At 36.6% G+C, this 14,993-nt stretch overlaps 1 protein-coding gene across 1 annotated transcript; it reads left to right on the forward strand.

Annotated features, from left to right (window-relative positions):
- Window positions 1-4,667: 4,667 nt before the first annotated feature.
- LOC307174066 (uncharacterized protein) lies at window positions 4,668-8,133 on the forward strand. The gene is made up of 4 exons (XM_079897728.1): window positions 4,668-5,204; window positions 5,885-5,912; window positions 6,031-6,099; window positions 6,842-8,133. Exons 1-4 carry the CDS (start codon window positions 5,010-5,012, stop codon window positions 7,303-7,305), a joined length of 756 nt encoding a protein of 251 aa, XP_079753854.1. The 5' UTR covers window positions 4,668-5,009; the 3' UTR covers window positions 7,306-8,133.
- Window positions 8,134-14,993: the final 6,860 nt, after the last annotated feature.

Genomic DNA, 14,993 nt, shown 5'->3' on the forward strand with positions numbered 1-14,993 from the left:
GGTATCTCACACAATATCTATTGTATTAATTACTTGGATGTTTCTAAGTAAAGCAATTACTTTAAAAGTGTGGTTAATTCAATGTTGTTTGAGTGAAATGTATTGAACTTCAACTAAATAATTATTACTCAGCCTTTTACTAGCCAAGTTAAAATGACTTATTTTCTTTGTTACTTTCACTAAACTTAGTCAAGTAGTTTAATTCCATATGTGAAATTTACTTAAATATTAGTGCAAAAACTTGCCAAATAAAAATTAAGTACATTTTACTTGTTTTTTTTTTTTTTCAGTGTGGGTGAAATATTTTTTTAATAAATCATGAAATATGTTTATAATCAGTTATCATGAAAGTATCAAGCAGATTTGAAGCACATTTTTGACTTTTTAAAAGGAACCTGAGAAAACATAATTGTTCATAATAATAATACATTTTATTTATAAAGCACTTTACATTAAGTAAATCTCAAAGTGATACAAAGAGATAAAATAAAGAAGTTAGAGCAATTAAGAAATTAAGTTAAAATCAGCTGTTAATTAGAATTAACACCAAAGATTTAAACACTAAAAGAAATTTAAACATTGAAAAACTTTTTAAAAAGGTACGTTTTTAGGCCCTTTTTAAAACCATCAGTTGTTTGTGGGGCCCTCAGATGTTCCAGGAGGGCATTCCACAGACAAGAAGCGGCGGCTCTGTCCCCAATGGTGCGAGTCTTAGTCCTGGGGGGATGGAGCCGATGAGTGTTTGTGGAGCGGCGAGAATGTGCTGAGATCTGTGGAGTAAGGAGTCCTTTAAGGTAGGTGGGGGCATGGATGCACTGATGTGTGAGGAGGGAGATTTTATACTCGATCTGGGCAGAAATGGGAAGCCAATGTAAAGATTTAAGAATTGGTGTGATGTGTTCATATTTACGCACTCTCATCAGGATCCTAGTGGCACTGTTCTGTATGTGCTGAAGTTTCTGTATGTTCTTGCTAGGGATTCCAATGAGAAGAGCGTTACAGTATAGTCCAGTCGCGAGGAGACAAAGGCGTGAATATTACATTCAACCCACCTGGTCGTCCCGTGAACACTCAGCGTTAATTGTTTATTAATTCTAAAAAATATTCATTTCCGGGGGAGGGAAATGTCTTTCTTACTGTACAGTACTACTAAGAGCCTGTAGTCAAAATCTAAATAAAAAAATAAACTTTGTTACAAGCAGAGAATCAGAACCAAATACGTATTGTGCACACGTTTTATTAACTAAATCAGAAAAATAACTAATCTAAACACTCACACATACATGCATAGGTAAAATGGTGAGTGACAGAATGAAACCGGAAGCAGGAAATGGAACTATGGAAAATATCCATTTAACTATCCATAGAACCATCAGCTTATCATTTTCATGATATGAATGAAGAAAAGTTGATGAACTTGAGTGGTTTGTTTGACTCTGTTCTGGTTGAAGATTTTCTCTCTCCCCATGAGCACATGGCTGACCACATGCAGATTGTGACCTGCCGTCCCTGGGCCGGAGAGGCCACGCAGGCAACCAAGGAGGGAGGAAGTCAGAAGAGTTGATGGTTGCCCATTCAGTGATGGTAAAGTTGCAGTTTTCTTCTGAGTTGAAATGAAGAAAATACAGTCTGACTCTGTTGGGAAAGTGAAGGCCTAGCAGGCTATGGTCACGGCCTGCCGGGGCCAATGGGCCCCTGTGGGGGTCCCCACAGACATCAACCCGAAGAAATGGTAGAGGCCAGAGAAAGAGAGAGGGACACTGTGAATTTGTCTCTAATAAAGCCTGAGAAAAGCCCCACCTCTCCGGGTTTGCTTGACCAATGAGAAGGATGGAATTTCCATTTTCAATTTGTAATACTAATATGTTGTGCAGCTTTCAACATATCATATACACGATCATTTCGATCTTCAAAGTACCAGTTTATAGAGACCAAACATGATTCTATCATAAAATACACAGTATCAAAAAAATAATAGTCTAGTTAAAAGACACTACACAAGACAGTAAATCATTCACACAATGTTCTGGGATACATGTTCATTTATAGATCAGTTTGTCTATAAATTAATGCAGGAAAGTCTGATTTAACCCTTTCACGTACGATCATACCGGTGTGATCAGTCTAGGCTGGACCCTTGAGCATATGATCACACTGGTGTGAGAACGGTCAGTGCATCACGTGATCAACTGCTAAATTTAAATGTGCTTTTGGCGTTGGCTGGCGCTGAGCCAGAGCCTCTATTCTTCTCCCAGTTCACAAGCCACTTACTTTTATGTATTTCGGGAGAAGTGGATGAATTCACGTGTTGTAAATCCAACAGATCCGATTCTCTGAACTGCGTCTGCGGCAGAAACTAAGGATGGCGGCGCATACAGCTCAACTAACGCGATCGTTATAAAGGTGTTTAAACAAAACACTTCCACTTGCATATGCGGAATATCAGATATTTCATGCCATAGCTAACAAATTTGTGAAAAGGATTTGTAAAAAAGGAAAAATGACATAAAAGCAGATCATCATTCATCCAGCTCTGTTGTTGCTGCAGTGTGTCACGTGACACCATGGAAACCATAAAGTGACACATTCTAAATAACGGTCGCCTTGAAAAACTCACGTTGGGGGGGTCAGCCAAAATATTTTACTATTTTAATATTTTAAAAACTTACGTGTGAAAGGGTTAAGGTCTGTTTTTGTCTTATCACATGACCACATTTTTCAAAGCAGTAAAATCATCTTATCTGATGGTCGCCCTGGCGACTGAGGCCTCTTCTGCTCTCTTGCCTCTTTTGGGGGAAAATTTCATTCCTAAGAGCGGGCTTTAAAGCTTATTTGTTAAATGTAACAATAAGTTATGTGTCTGATTGTCTCAGTTGTTACAGTGTAATGTCCTGGCCAGAGAACATAATACAGGTTATGGTTGATGATATGGTCTGATGAGGGGAACCAATTTGAGCTGTTCAGCTGGAGAAAGTTGTGATTCATCCACGTCTCATCTTATCCTTATCTCTCCCAGACAGTCAGTGAGTTTAGAAAGAGTGGATGATAATGACAATGATGATGATGGTGAATGAGTATCAGTTTTCATGTATAATTGTGTATCATCAGCGTAACAATAGAAAGAAATTCCAGTTTGAGGATCAATGGTCTGAGTATAGCCGTTTTTAGGTCAGACGGTACGATATGTGACCAGACTGAAGTGATTGGTTTATTATTATGGTGATAAAGGGACTGATGGCAGAAATATCCGCTGCTTTCACCAGAGCTGTAGGGAAGGGGTCAAGGGCACAGGTGAAGGATCTCATCACCCTGATGATGTCCTCAACCTCAAATTGAGTAACTTCTGGGAAGGGCTAGGGTTAGGTTAGGGTTAGGTATTTATTTTATTTTTTTCAATACTTTTTTCCCCCTTTGCCATTCTTTATTTTTGTGAGTAAAACATTTTTTCTTTGCTCAAAACTTTATTTTTGTTTTTGCAAAACTTTATTTTCTTTATTTTCTTTTGCGATAGCCTACTCTATTCTTTTGCAAAACTATGTGGCATTATATTGACTCCATAGAGTAGACTCGAAAAACCGAACTGCGGGTCAGCAGTTGGAACAGACGAGGAGGAGGGGGAAACAGAAAGGGATGAGCGAATTTTAGGTAATAAAAAGGTCGTAAAATCATGACATTGTTCTTCTGTAGCTCCTATGAGTGGAGCAGTCTGAGGTTTAAGGAGATGATTTATGGTAGAGAACAACCGTTCGACATGATTGCCAGGACTATTATTAATATTAATAATATTAATTGAAACAATGCTGATAGCCTACATGACCCGAGTTCGAATCCACCTTTTTTGGTGGATTCGTGTATTGTGATTGTTAAAACATTTTAGTAACTAAATTGAATTTTATTAGATTTAGTGACAACATGTTACAATGTTTCCATGGTACAGTTTCTGGTAAGCTACGTTTTTTTTTTATTATTGCTTGACACAAATTTCACAATTTCAATTCAATTCAATTCTTGTGATTTGATTTAATATTGACTCATTTGGATAAATATTAGGTACACAAGATATATTGTGCCCTATCAGCAAGTAGTATTATTTAAGGTTAGAAATAACTCAAATTAAGTATAGGCCTAATGCGTTTTTTTTTTTATTATAATAACAACTTTATTTAATAAGTAAAAAATATAATAAATATGTAATATAATAGGCTATATATATTTAGCAAAATACTCTCTATAGCTATTTTTTATAGCCAACTAATGTAGCCTAGGCTATAGGCTATTATGGTCATTAAATGGCTTTCCTGAGGTAAATGTTATGTGACATAATTGTTCTCCAGCTGTTTCATTGACCCCTTTACGCGGATGAAAAACACTGATTGATCGATAGGCTATTATGTATGAGGAATATACATTTCGGTAAGTTGTAGGCTACTGTATCTTTCAACAGTGTTCGTGTTTATTTACTATTAGATGATCGGTTCTGCCGCTAGGGATCTGTCAATCACACTTACAAGCGCCAAAACGATATTTATTGTTTGAATTTCGTAATAAAATTGACAGAATCTGAGAGCTGAGATTTTTTTTTTTTAAATCATAAGTAACCTGCTCTGTCTAGTCTGTCGGTCTCCGTGCTATCACCATACAAATTCACAGACCTTTAATCAGGCACTGCTCTTGAAGCGTTGAGTCATAGAGCATGACTTATTGTACGGGGGTTTCGAATAGCCTTACCCCAACATTTACTGTAACGCTGTGAACACGCAACACTAGTAATGCCGACGTAATAGTTTATTTGCTCAAGAATTTGGCACGTTGTCAAGCGCAGGTCTTGCATGTCAAAGCAGGAAGCAACACTGGATTGACTTGACCGAGAGAGCCTCACGTTTTCAAGATGCCGAAACTTAACGAGTAGGCTGTTTGTTTTGGGCGTTGAAGAAAACACGTGGGAGAAATAGCATATATAGAGGAGTCCGAACAGAGGGAATGAAGCGGTGCATTTTAAACTATCCTTTATGGAGATGGGAAAAGAAGAGACTGCCGGTAAAGAGTACGTGGTTGTAATGGAGCTCGATCCCGTGAGCCGTCTTAAGACACAGTTCCGCTCAATGCGGCGACGGGTATACTTCTTCCAGTCCATCAGCCTGCTATTCTGCTTCTCCATCTGCCTGTTCACGATCATCAATCACGCATACCCGTCGACGTGCAAGGTAAGACGCATACATTCAAAGTCAACTTCAATCAGGCATGTCACTGCTTAGAGAGCCAGTGAAGTTTTTTTTGCTTTGCTTTGCTGAATAGACTATATACACCAAAGACAACATTCAGATATGTACATGGGACCCTTTTTATTATTGATTGCAACAAATATTAACTTCTACTCTTAATTTATTTATTTATTTATTTTACTTCTAATGACTTCTAGTTCAACTAATGTGTTTTCTAATATTAAAAAAGTTTAGTATTAACTGGAATACTAGTGTACTGCATATTGTAATTTATAGGCTATAGCCTACTTGCTAAGTCTGAAATAATAACCTATCTATTACTAGTGGCATAGTAAGAAATAAGTACTAGTACCTTATTACTAGTGAAACTAGGACATACCATTAGTCATGGGAAAACATAGTTGTCAGAAGTAAATAGTTGATAACACAGTTAATAGGATATATGACTAGTAATACCAACAGAATAAGTAGGCTACTAGCATCTAATAAAGAAATAATGATACATTACTAGTGTTAATAAAAAATATGTTGCTCATTATTTACTTATTTAAAAAATGTTATTGATAAAAAAGTACAGTCATGCCTGAGATAATCAGTACACTGATTAATTTAGGATTCATTGCGTGTTTATTAAACTGTTTACATTTGCTCTATTTTCATAGGAAAATGTAACTGAGGCACCTACATTTGGTGAGTTCATTACTAAAGCTGAATTTTATTGTAAATGTTGAATTTAGTGTCTTTCACATTGTGGTACCATGATGCATTATATATGACATCTTGAATATCACATTTTCCATTCATATAGCAATGCAGCGTCAGGGCAGCGAAGCATTGACCCCGACACAAATACATACATCCATCACTCGTCTGACAGGTAAGAAGTAATGTATTAAGTGCATTAAGAAGTAATTCATTAGTAGACATACTGGTAAATACAAAACATAATCACCAATTCATCATTTGGAAACGATTTACTGTAACCAAGAGATGTTCCTTTAATCAGACAACTTGCGCCTACTTGCTGTAATTTAGGCCCTGAACTTTAAATAGACAGCATCTGTTTAAATTGGTTTACAATTAAATATTAAGTAGAGCTGCATGATTAATTAAAAGATCGTGACCTTGATTCAAACACCCACACCATCTTATTCCTAATTGACAACGATTTAGCTATGCCTATTAAAACTTGGACAAGTGCGATCGCAGCGGAACATTCAAATCATTATTTCTGTGTTATAATAATTCAAATGATCGCAGAAGTACTGGGATAAAAATGTATAAATCGGATGTCACTAATGTCTATGGTAGAGACCGAAATAGAGTAAATCACCTTCTGAAAGTAACTTGACGCTTCAAATAATTCATTCAAATTAATTAAAAGTGTTATTTTGTTCAGAATCGTCGGATAATTGTGATCTCCATTTAAAAAACAAAACGTTTTTAGTGCTAAATAAAGTATTAACATTAAGGAGTTTCATCACTGTCATTGAGCAGGGGAAACACAGATATGTTTAAGCCAGATGTTAGACAATAGCATATCATGTGCAATTTTCATTCTCAAAGATTCTTAAAACATTTTTGACTGAATGTATTAACACGTTTTCCCTTCTCTCTAGTTAACTCTAGTGCTTTGCCTAAAGATGGACCTTTTGCTAAAGAACAACTTGTGCCATGGATGCTTTCACGAGTAAATCCGGCACCAAACCAAATCCAATCCTTGACCTTGGAGGGAAACGGTAAACTTCTGAGAGTCCGTCGTGACGGAATGTACAAAGTTTCTTTGCAGATCACGTACACAGGAACAGAAAAATGGAAGAACACAACCAATGGTAGCTACACTCTGCAGCATAATATTAAGTATCACACTGACAGCTACGGTATAGAGGCCCTGCCGCTGCTCACCTACATGGAAACAGTGACATTTACATCCCCATACTGGAGCAAAAGTATGTTCTCTGAAGGTATTTTTTTTCTCCAATTTGGGGATAGACTCGAGGTAGGGACCAACAGTCTGCTCCTTATTGATGGAAATGTGGAACAAAAAACAGTCTTTGTGGTGTATCCTCATTTTTCCACATGAAGAGAATATGGTGAAAATGAAAACAAAAATGACATTCTCTCTGTAGCTTTGCATACAGATCAAAAGGGCTACCATGAATGATGTATCATATTCAGTTGTCTGTGTCATCTAAACCAGTTCTTCTTCTGTCAGCAGAATAATTTGGATTTCAGATATATTTGAGATATTATCAATAGCAAAGCCATGTACAGAACAAAAAATACTGTGGAACAGTGACTGTGTCACATGTTAATACCAGGGTACTTTAAAAATATACTTTGGTACTGAAATAATTTCCTTCTAGGGTATTTTTTTCAAGAACAACATGTCAAAAAAATACATGTTCTTACCATAGTAGGCTACTTTGGGGTATTTTTTGTATGTTCCGCTTCAAAGCTACATTTTAAAGCATTGCAATGGAGGAGTATTTTTGTTCTATTTTGATTGAATTTGTTCAAAAGATAAAACAATACATTTTCTTCCCAGTAATGTCAAAACGTATTGTATGTTATAATATTTATGTCATTGTAACCTTATTTATGGCTTTTGTATGCTATTTATGTTCAATTGTTAAGGATTTGGGTTGCTAATGCAAAGGTTAAAATTACGTTAACATTACAGAACGAAGATAGTGATCGCAATCCTTATACTGCAGTGTGAGGTACATTACGGGTGCTGTCATTGGAATTAGTAGGCTATTACTTTTTGATTAAAAGGGTTAGAAGTGTCTTGAAATCACCAAATATCACATTTGTAATGATTTGCATGAAAGGTCTTTTATGTACATGAATACACCTTCAAAATGACATTATTTCTCTGGCCATAAAGCATCAATAAATGCTATTTCATAAAACCTGTGCCTGTGTTTTATTACATAAAGCAAAAGCTTGATATTTCATTTTATATTATAATTATATTTAAAGCATCTGATTGATATTGGAAAATGGCTATATAGTTTATTTAAATTCTAGTTTCAAATGTTTTATCTTTGCTATATAACATCATATCATTAGTAGAGATTAAAGCCACAATGTTTATTTAGTAAGTAGTTGGCACTGAGGACCAGTCAAGTAAAATTTTCTTATGATACATTTACTTTAGAAGAAAATTTGCATATTAGGTTTGGTTGTAAAACAATTAAAAACTATTTGCCAATAGGGTGAGCGCTATCAATCTACACTTCTATTCAATACATATTACTTCAATGAGCTCATTTTTTCTGCCTTAAATTAATATTTTCTTTTAATTAATATTTATTAGCTAACTGCGTGATTTGTATACGTACATTTCTGAAATACATAACTTTGACACAGTCACCTCTTATAACAGATCACTCCAAATTGTAATATAGACACATGCATTTTCTGTAAAGCTGCATTGAAACGATATGTATTGTGAAATGCGCACAAATAAAATGTGAATATTTTGTCAAAACAAGTCACATCTTATTTTTCTTCTCAGATAAATGTATCTTGTTTCATAGACATCGAGTATACTTTCCTCTAAAACACATCCCTTTTAGATGTGATAGTCTTATTTGTTTCATAAATCCATTCCATAGCCCATGTTTGTTACACAAGGCCAATCTTCCAGTCTTGTAAGCATGACATATCTAGTCAGAAAAAGCGCTATATTTTTAAATGGAACCATGGTAACATGTTATTTTGATGGACATTCTGTTGACTTAAAGAAGCGTTTCACCTACGTCAACTAACTCTCAGTAGAGTATTAGTAGACATGTTAAATTTCTGCTAATGTTTTATTTTGATGGTCTCCCATCAAACATTCTACTGACTATAAGTAACTTTACAAGTATTTACAAGTCAATTTATTCTTCTAACCCTACCACAAACAGCATACTCAACTAATAGGCCTACTCTAATGAGAGTTAAGGCCCCAATACTCACGGCAAAGTTCTTTTTCGGTCCTTGCTTAAAAAAAAGTTTGAAATATGTAACCAGCAATATACTGTTAGCAAACATCCGACGCCGCCCACACTACTGAGAGAGACATTTAGATGAATATGTATGTGCTGTGCTCTTTCCTCTCAATAACAAAATAAACACAACAAAATTGAGAAAACAGCAAGCATTTTTTTTAAATCAAGCATAAGAAAAGCATCTGATCATAGCAACGTGGATATGTTTGCACGAGCTCTGCAATTCGGCACTCTAGTAAAGTCACGTCACGTTGCTTAAAATCAGGCACATCATCTCACAGAAGAAGGAGCTCAGCTGTCATTATGAAGTGAGTTTGGAGTAAATGCATGTTATTAAATGTTGTCTGTTGTTGGACAAGAGGTTCATAAATGCTTCTCATGTTTTGGAAAGATGTTTGACGCGTGTTGTTTTTTCAAATGCACGTTAGAAGTGACTCAAACTCACAGTGCTTTAAGATGGAGCAGCGTTTACAGAGCCGTACATCAATGACAAACTGCGCATAAAAAATAATCGCAGCCTTTGCGATTTTAAAATCGCGATAAGCCATCTCGATTTAAGTGCGATTACATGGAAAGTGCGATTAATCGTTCAGCCCTAATTAAAATGGAACCTTTAGACAGAATACCAAAAAAAAAAAAGGTAAGGTAACCTTTAAAATATGCTCAAAATTAAATGTGAGGATGTGCCTGCACACTCAGGTTCATGTGATCACAAAAGGCAAAATTACTTGAAATGGCCATGGGATAATGCAGCCTTTGCTAATGACCTCATAGACCTCAGTCTATGCTAATGACCTCAGTTGCTCATATTTGCTGGGAAAGACCCTGAATTCTCAAAGCAAAATTCTGCCGGCAAAATGCACTCATTTCAATAAGAATCTGCACGATCAAGAATTTCTCCCCACACGGGTTTCGAATTCAACTAAGTTGAACTTTGAACACATTAATTCACTGCAATCACTAACATAAAGCTATACTTTGTTTGGAAGTGACCAATCTCCCTTTCGGATTATTGTCATTAAATAGCTAATCATTGAATAAATACTTTTTGAAGTTTTAAGGAGGTTACATTAGTGTCATAAAAAGGGTAGAGATGATTTTAAGAAACAATTCATTGTGACAATACAAAGTTAAATTTCTGTAAGGCTTACTGAGGTTTCATGCATATATACCGCATTTCCGTGTTCAGCCACAGACTTATTTCTAGTTGTACATTCTCTGATGCAATGTAAACTGAAGGCTTATTAATGTTGTAAAGTGAAATCTTTAGTGGTTTTTAACTTAGTTGGCAATGTTTTTAATGACAATTTACATAACCATACACATATTTAGAGTGCTTCCTGTCTGATAAAGGTTTATATTGCCTGACACAGTGAACTGAGAAATGATAAAGCTAATGTGTAAAAGTGACACTCCCTTTCAAGTGTTGAATGGCATGAGAAGGATTTCAAACACATGACTCAACAAGTGTGATGCAATCTAATCCTGCTAGTTGATGCTCTTTCTGGATTGCTTTTGCAGACACTATGCTATTTGCTACCATATGCCATGCAGTGTTAATAGTTGCTTAAAATAAGTTAATGTTTTATTTTATAAGTGGGTTTTTTTCATGGCATGTTTGAGCACTTACTGGTTTGATCTTTGAACAAACAAAACTTAAATGTGCAGGTGCAATTTCTGATAAAAAATTTAAATCAACACCTAAACAAACTATTTCGTGAATATTTGCTAGATTTCAAATATCAACAGTGTCAGTACTCAGAAATCGCTTACTGTGCCTTTAATATATAAATATACATAAAACATACATGAAATTTCAGAAAAATGTTGTATGTGTGATTGGGAAGCAGGTGAATGAGCAAATACCTGAAATTCGACAATAATGACAGGAACTAACTATCACATGTGACCACCACTCCTCCAGAAGTTGTAAAAGTAATGTGAAATAAAGTAAAAGATTAATAAGTGCCAATAATTCTGGATTATAATTTGAATTTGTGATCATATTAATGTCACGGAGGAAGCAGATGCAGGGTTTTTTTTTTTTTTTTACAGGTAATGGGTGAATCACAAATAATGCAGATAAGTGAACAACATGAGTTATGGTAATTTAGAGGTTCAATAAAGAACGTTGGTAACCAAAAAGTTTCGGTTCCCATTGACGTCCATTGTTTTTGTTTTTTTTGTCCAGTCAATTAAAAGTTAGTGGGAACTGAAACTGTTATTCTTTCAAATATCTTCCTTTATGTTCAACAGAAGAAATAGAGTAACACAAGTTGGACCACCTCAAGTTAAGTCGACTGCATAAATAACTTTTCTTGAGCTTTGTATAAAAGTTTTTGTGAAAACCAACATGTCATGAATACAAAGAGTAAGCCTACTCGGCACATCTATTTGAAACTATGTACACATGTAAGCAGTTGTAACAAGCATTTGGATAAAAGGTTTTTAAGATTCCTTTAAGATTTCCCATTTAAGTGTGTCCAAACATCTCATTCATTCAAAGAATGACTGATAAAAAAAAAAAAAAAAAAAAAAAAAAACACTGTCTCTGGCTATGTCCTAGAAACTAAACTTCTGATCATCCAATGCTCTGGATTCCGAACATTGTTTTCTTTATCAGGAAATGTACACCTACGATTGTACTTTCCTTTATTGCATTCTTAAATTGAACAGAAACTACAATGAGTGAAACCATTACTCGGCATGTCACTGTGCTGTGTGTAGGTGTAACAGTAGGTGAGGTTACATAATAATTATGTCCTGTACTATGTCCAGCTAATACAGTCTGTGGGGATTCCCCATTTCATACTAGAACACCAGGAATGTTTGGTATCCTTGTGAGAATGATGAAATAGTTTTGTTGTAGATATTGCATCAATATTCTTCTATGTAGTTTTAATGCACCATTTTTTTTTTTTTTACTTTGCACAATTCAAATGTGATTTGTTTGTTTTTTTAAATATGAAAGGGAATTCTAAAGTATATACGGTATTTGGACACTTTAGAATGTGTCTCATTACAAAATAAGATATAAAGTGACATCTATAACCATTAACCAAATGGGATTTTCTTAAATGTAACTTTTCTAGCCATTTTACAATGACTTTTAACCAGCTAGTCTTTGTAGCTAATCTTTTTAGTAGCTGTCCAAATGAAGTCATCACATTAACTATGAACATGTTCCTCTAACATTTTACCAATGTTTGAAGTGTCGAAATATATTATTATATATTAATACTAAACTTTTCTTTGAAATAAATGTCACACTGATACCGGGCCACTTGTTGATATTCATAGAATATATATACTGTATAAGTAATGGTTGTAATGTGACTGGTCCTACCTGCACAGCTCAGAGTGGTATTCAATCCATCGTCACCGGCATGGAAGGTGGGCAAACTAACAAGGATGCTAAAGACGTCAACCTCTAGCGTGCCTCTTGAAGCCAGGGAAGTGAGGTTTACTTGAACAACACTTCACAAGTTGGCCTCCTTTACACTCAGCCCTCTAGACTTCACTCCCATCTGGGTCACGGCACCAATGTGACTGGTCCTACTCACACCACTCTGGGGTTCATTTCACGAAATCATCGTTAGCCAACTATGGTCGCTAGGGCTGTATTCAATACATCATTATGACGATGTATCGTCAGATACTACTTGTCGAAACAAGTATCGATACTGCTGATTCTGTGTCGATTCAACAGCACGTTCACAGCAGTAGACACACTTATTTTGAATACAAGAACAGCGTTTAAAACGGAGTGGAAATGTGCAGAAATGAATGAATATAACATAATATAAAGGTTTAATCTGGCCCACAGAGGAAAATAACGAGTTGCCTGATATCAAGAGACATGATTCCCCAATCCGAGTGTCAGGGTTCTGCCCTGGCAGCCTTGTCTGTTTTGTCTTTGTTTCATGTTTCTATGTTTGTCTTGTGTTTGAGCACATGACTCTGTCTTGGTCTGTGTTTGCCATGTGCTTCTCTTGTCCTGCCTCATTGTTTCCTGTTACCACGCCCCCTTGTTTAGTCCACGTCTTGTCCTCGTTTCACTAATTGTGCTCACCTGATCCTCATGTGCTCTGGTCCCTTTATATTGTGCCTCTTTCCCTCATGTTTTTGCTGGTTCGTTTTGTGTGTTGTCTGCATTAATTGTGTGCATGCATTCTCGCTTCTTGTCAGTCAGTGCTAGATTTTCCACCAACTGCGGAACGGCAGCGGATCCGCTCCGGAACGGCGGTGGAGTCAATAGATTTCCATTAAAGTCAATGTGTGTATTTTGTGTGTACAATGTGTGTGTACGGCTGCGTTCCGACTCCGGCGATCCGCAGCCCTCCGGAGCAGATACGCAGAGCTTCTATTTTTGCTGGATGCCGGAGAGCTCCGCAGCAATTCAGCACTTATATCGCGCAATCATACGTGAATTCGTGAGATCTCGTGGGGCCCGTGACTTCAGCTATCAGTCATGGCCACAGCCGTTCCGCAACAAATCCGGACCTGGTGGGTATTGAAGGACGACGGAGCACGGAGCCGACACGCAGCGGAGCCGATCCGCAGCCATTCCACAGTTGGTGGAAATCCGAGTTCTAGCTTTGTGTTTGCTTTGATTTTTATCCAGTTTTTTTCTTTGTTCCTGATTTTAAGTCTAGTCAAGTTTAGTCTTTATTTTGATCTAGTTCTTCCAAGTTTTATTTTTGGTTTCTCGCTTGTTTTTTTTGTTTTTGATTATTAACTAATCTTTTATTTCCTTTCTCTTTAGTTCTCTACAAGGTTGCTGTCTTGTTTTATTTCTTTTTGCTAGTTTCAGTTATTTATATCTGATCTTTTATTTATTTAGCTAGATCCTGTTATTTCAGTATTGTTTCATTATTTTTCTCTAGTCTCATTATCAGTTTATTTAGCTTTTATTACTTGTCTTGGCCTGTTAGTCTTGTCTCGTGTTGGTTCCTGTCCCGCATCCTGTTGCAACCTGGTCGTTGACTCTCCTGGTCTGGCAGCTAGCCTGGTGCTACATCCAGTATCATCACCAACTGTCAAGCCTCTGATTCCCTGAACCGCTGCATTGTCTTCTTCTTTGGACATCACGTCTTTTCTGTCTCATCTTCAACCTACCTGTTCACCAGTTGTGTGCCCTGGCCTATTGTTTGGACTGTTCCTGCCTGTGTTTTGTCCTTGTCAATAAATATCACTCCCCATTCATTCTGCACCTGGGTCCTCCCTTCTCTGAATCTTGACACAGAGCTTCAAACTTGCGCAATATGGAAATATCTGTTAAGCATGTTACTTATTTTTCTCAACCTGTCTACACTGTGGAAAAAGCGCTGGCTTTCTGAAAACACCGGTAAGTTAGAAGTTCGGTGATCTTGCAGTTTATGATCTTCCAGTTTAGCGGTCCCATTTTAGATCTGCAGCATAGGAAAGATTCTCTGAGGAGATTCAGGTTCAGGATGCTGACTATTCCCATCATTGTGTGCCAAATCAGATCCGAGGACTGATCTGATTTGAAGGATGCATACTTCCATATATCCATCATTTTGCTTTTGGGAGCGAAGCATTCCAATACCAGGTTCTTCCGTTTGGCCTAGCTCTCTGCCCTCGCACCTTTACCAAATGAATTGATGCAGCTCTGGCCCTGTTGTGGCTCCAGGGCATCCGTGTATGAAATTACATCGACTACTGGCCCAGTCTCAAGAGATGGCAGTTCGGCATTGAGATGTTGTCCTTGGCCATATAAAACATGGGGTTGTGACTCAACACGAAAAAC

The sequence above is a fragment of the Squalius cephalus genome (assembly GCF_949319135.1).
Source record: "Squalius cephalus genome assembly, chromosome: 16".
In the NCBI taxonomy this organism is placed as follows: domain Eukaryota; kingdom Metazoa; phylum Chordata; class Actinopteri; order Cypriniformes; family Leuciscidae; genus Squalius; species Squalius cephalus.

Coding starts and splice junctions, on each gene's coding strand:
- LOC307174066 (XM_079897728.1), top strand. CDS start 5,010: ATGGAGATGGGAAAAGAAGAGACTGCCGGTAAAGAGTACGTGGTTGTA. Junction 5,205..5,884: donor CATACCCGTCGACGTGCAAG/GTAAGACGCATA, acceptor CTATTTTCATAG/GAAAATGTAACTGAGGCACC. Junction 5,913..6,030: donor AACTGAGGCACCTACATTTG/GTGAGTTCATTA, acceptor CCATTCATATAG/CAATGCAGCGTCAGGGCAGC.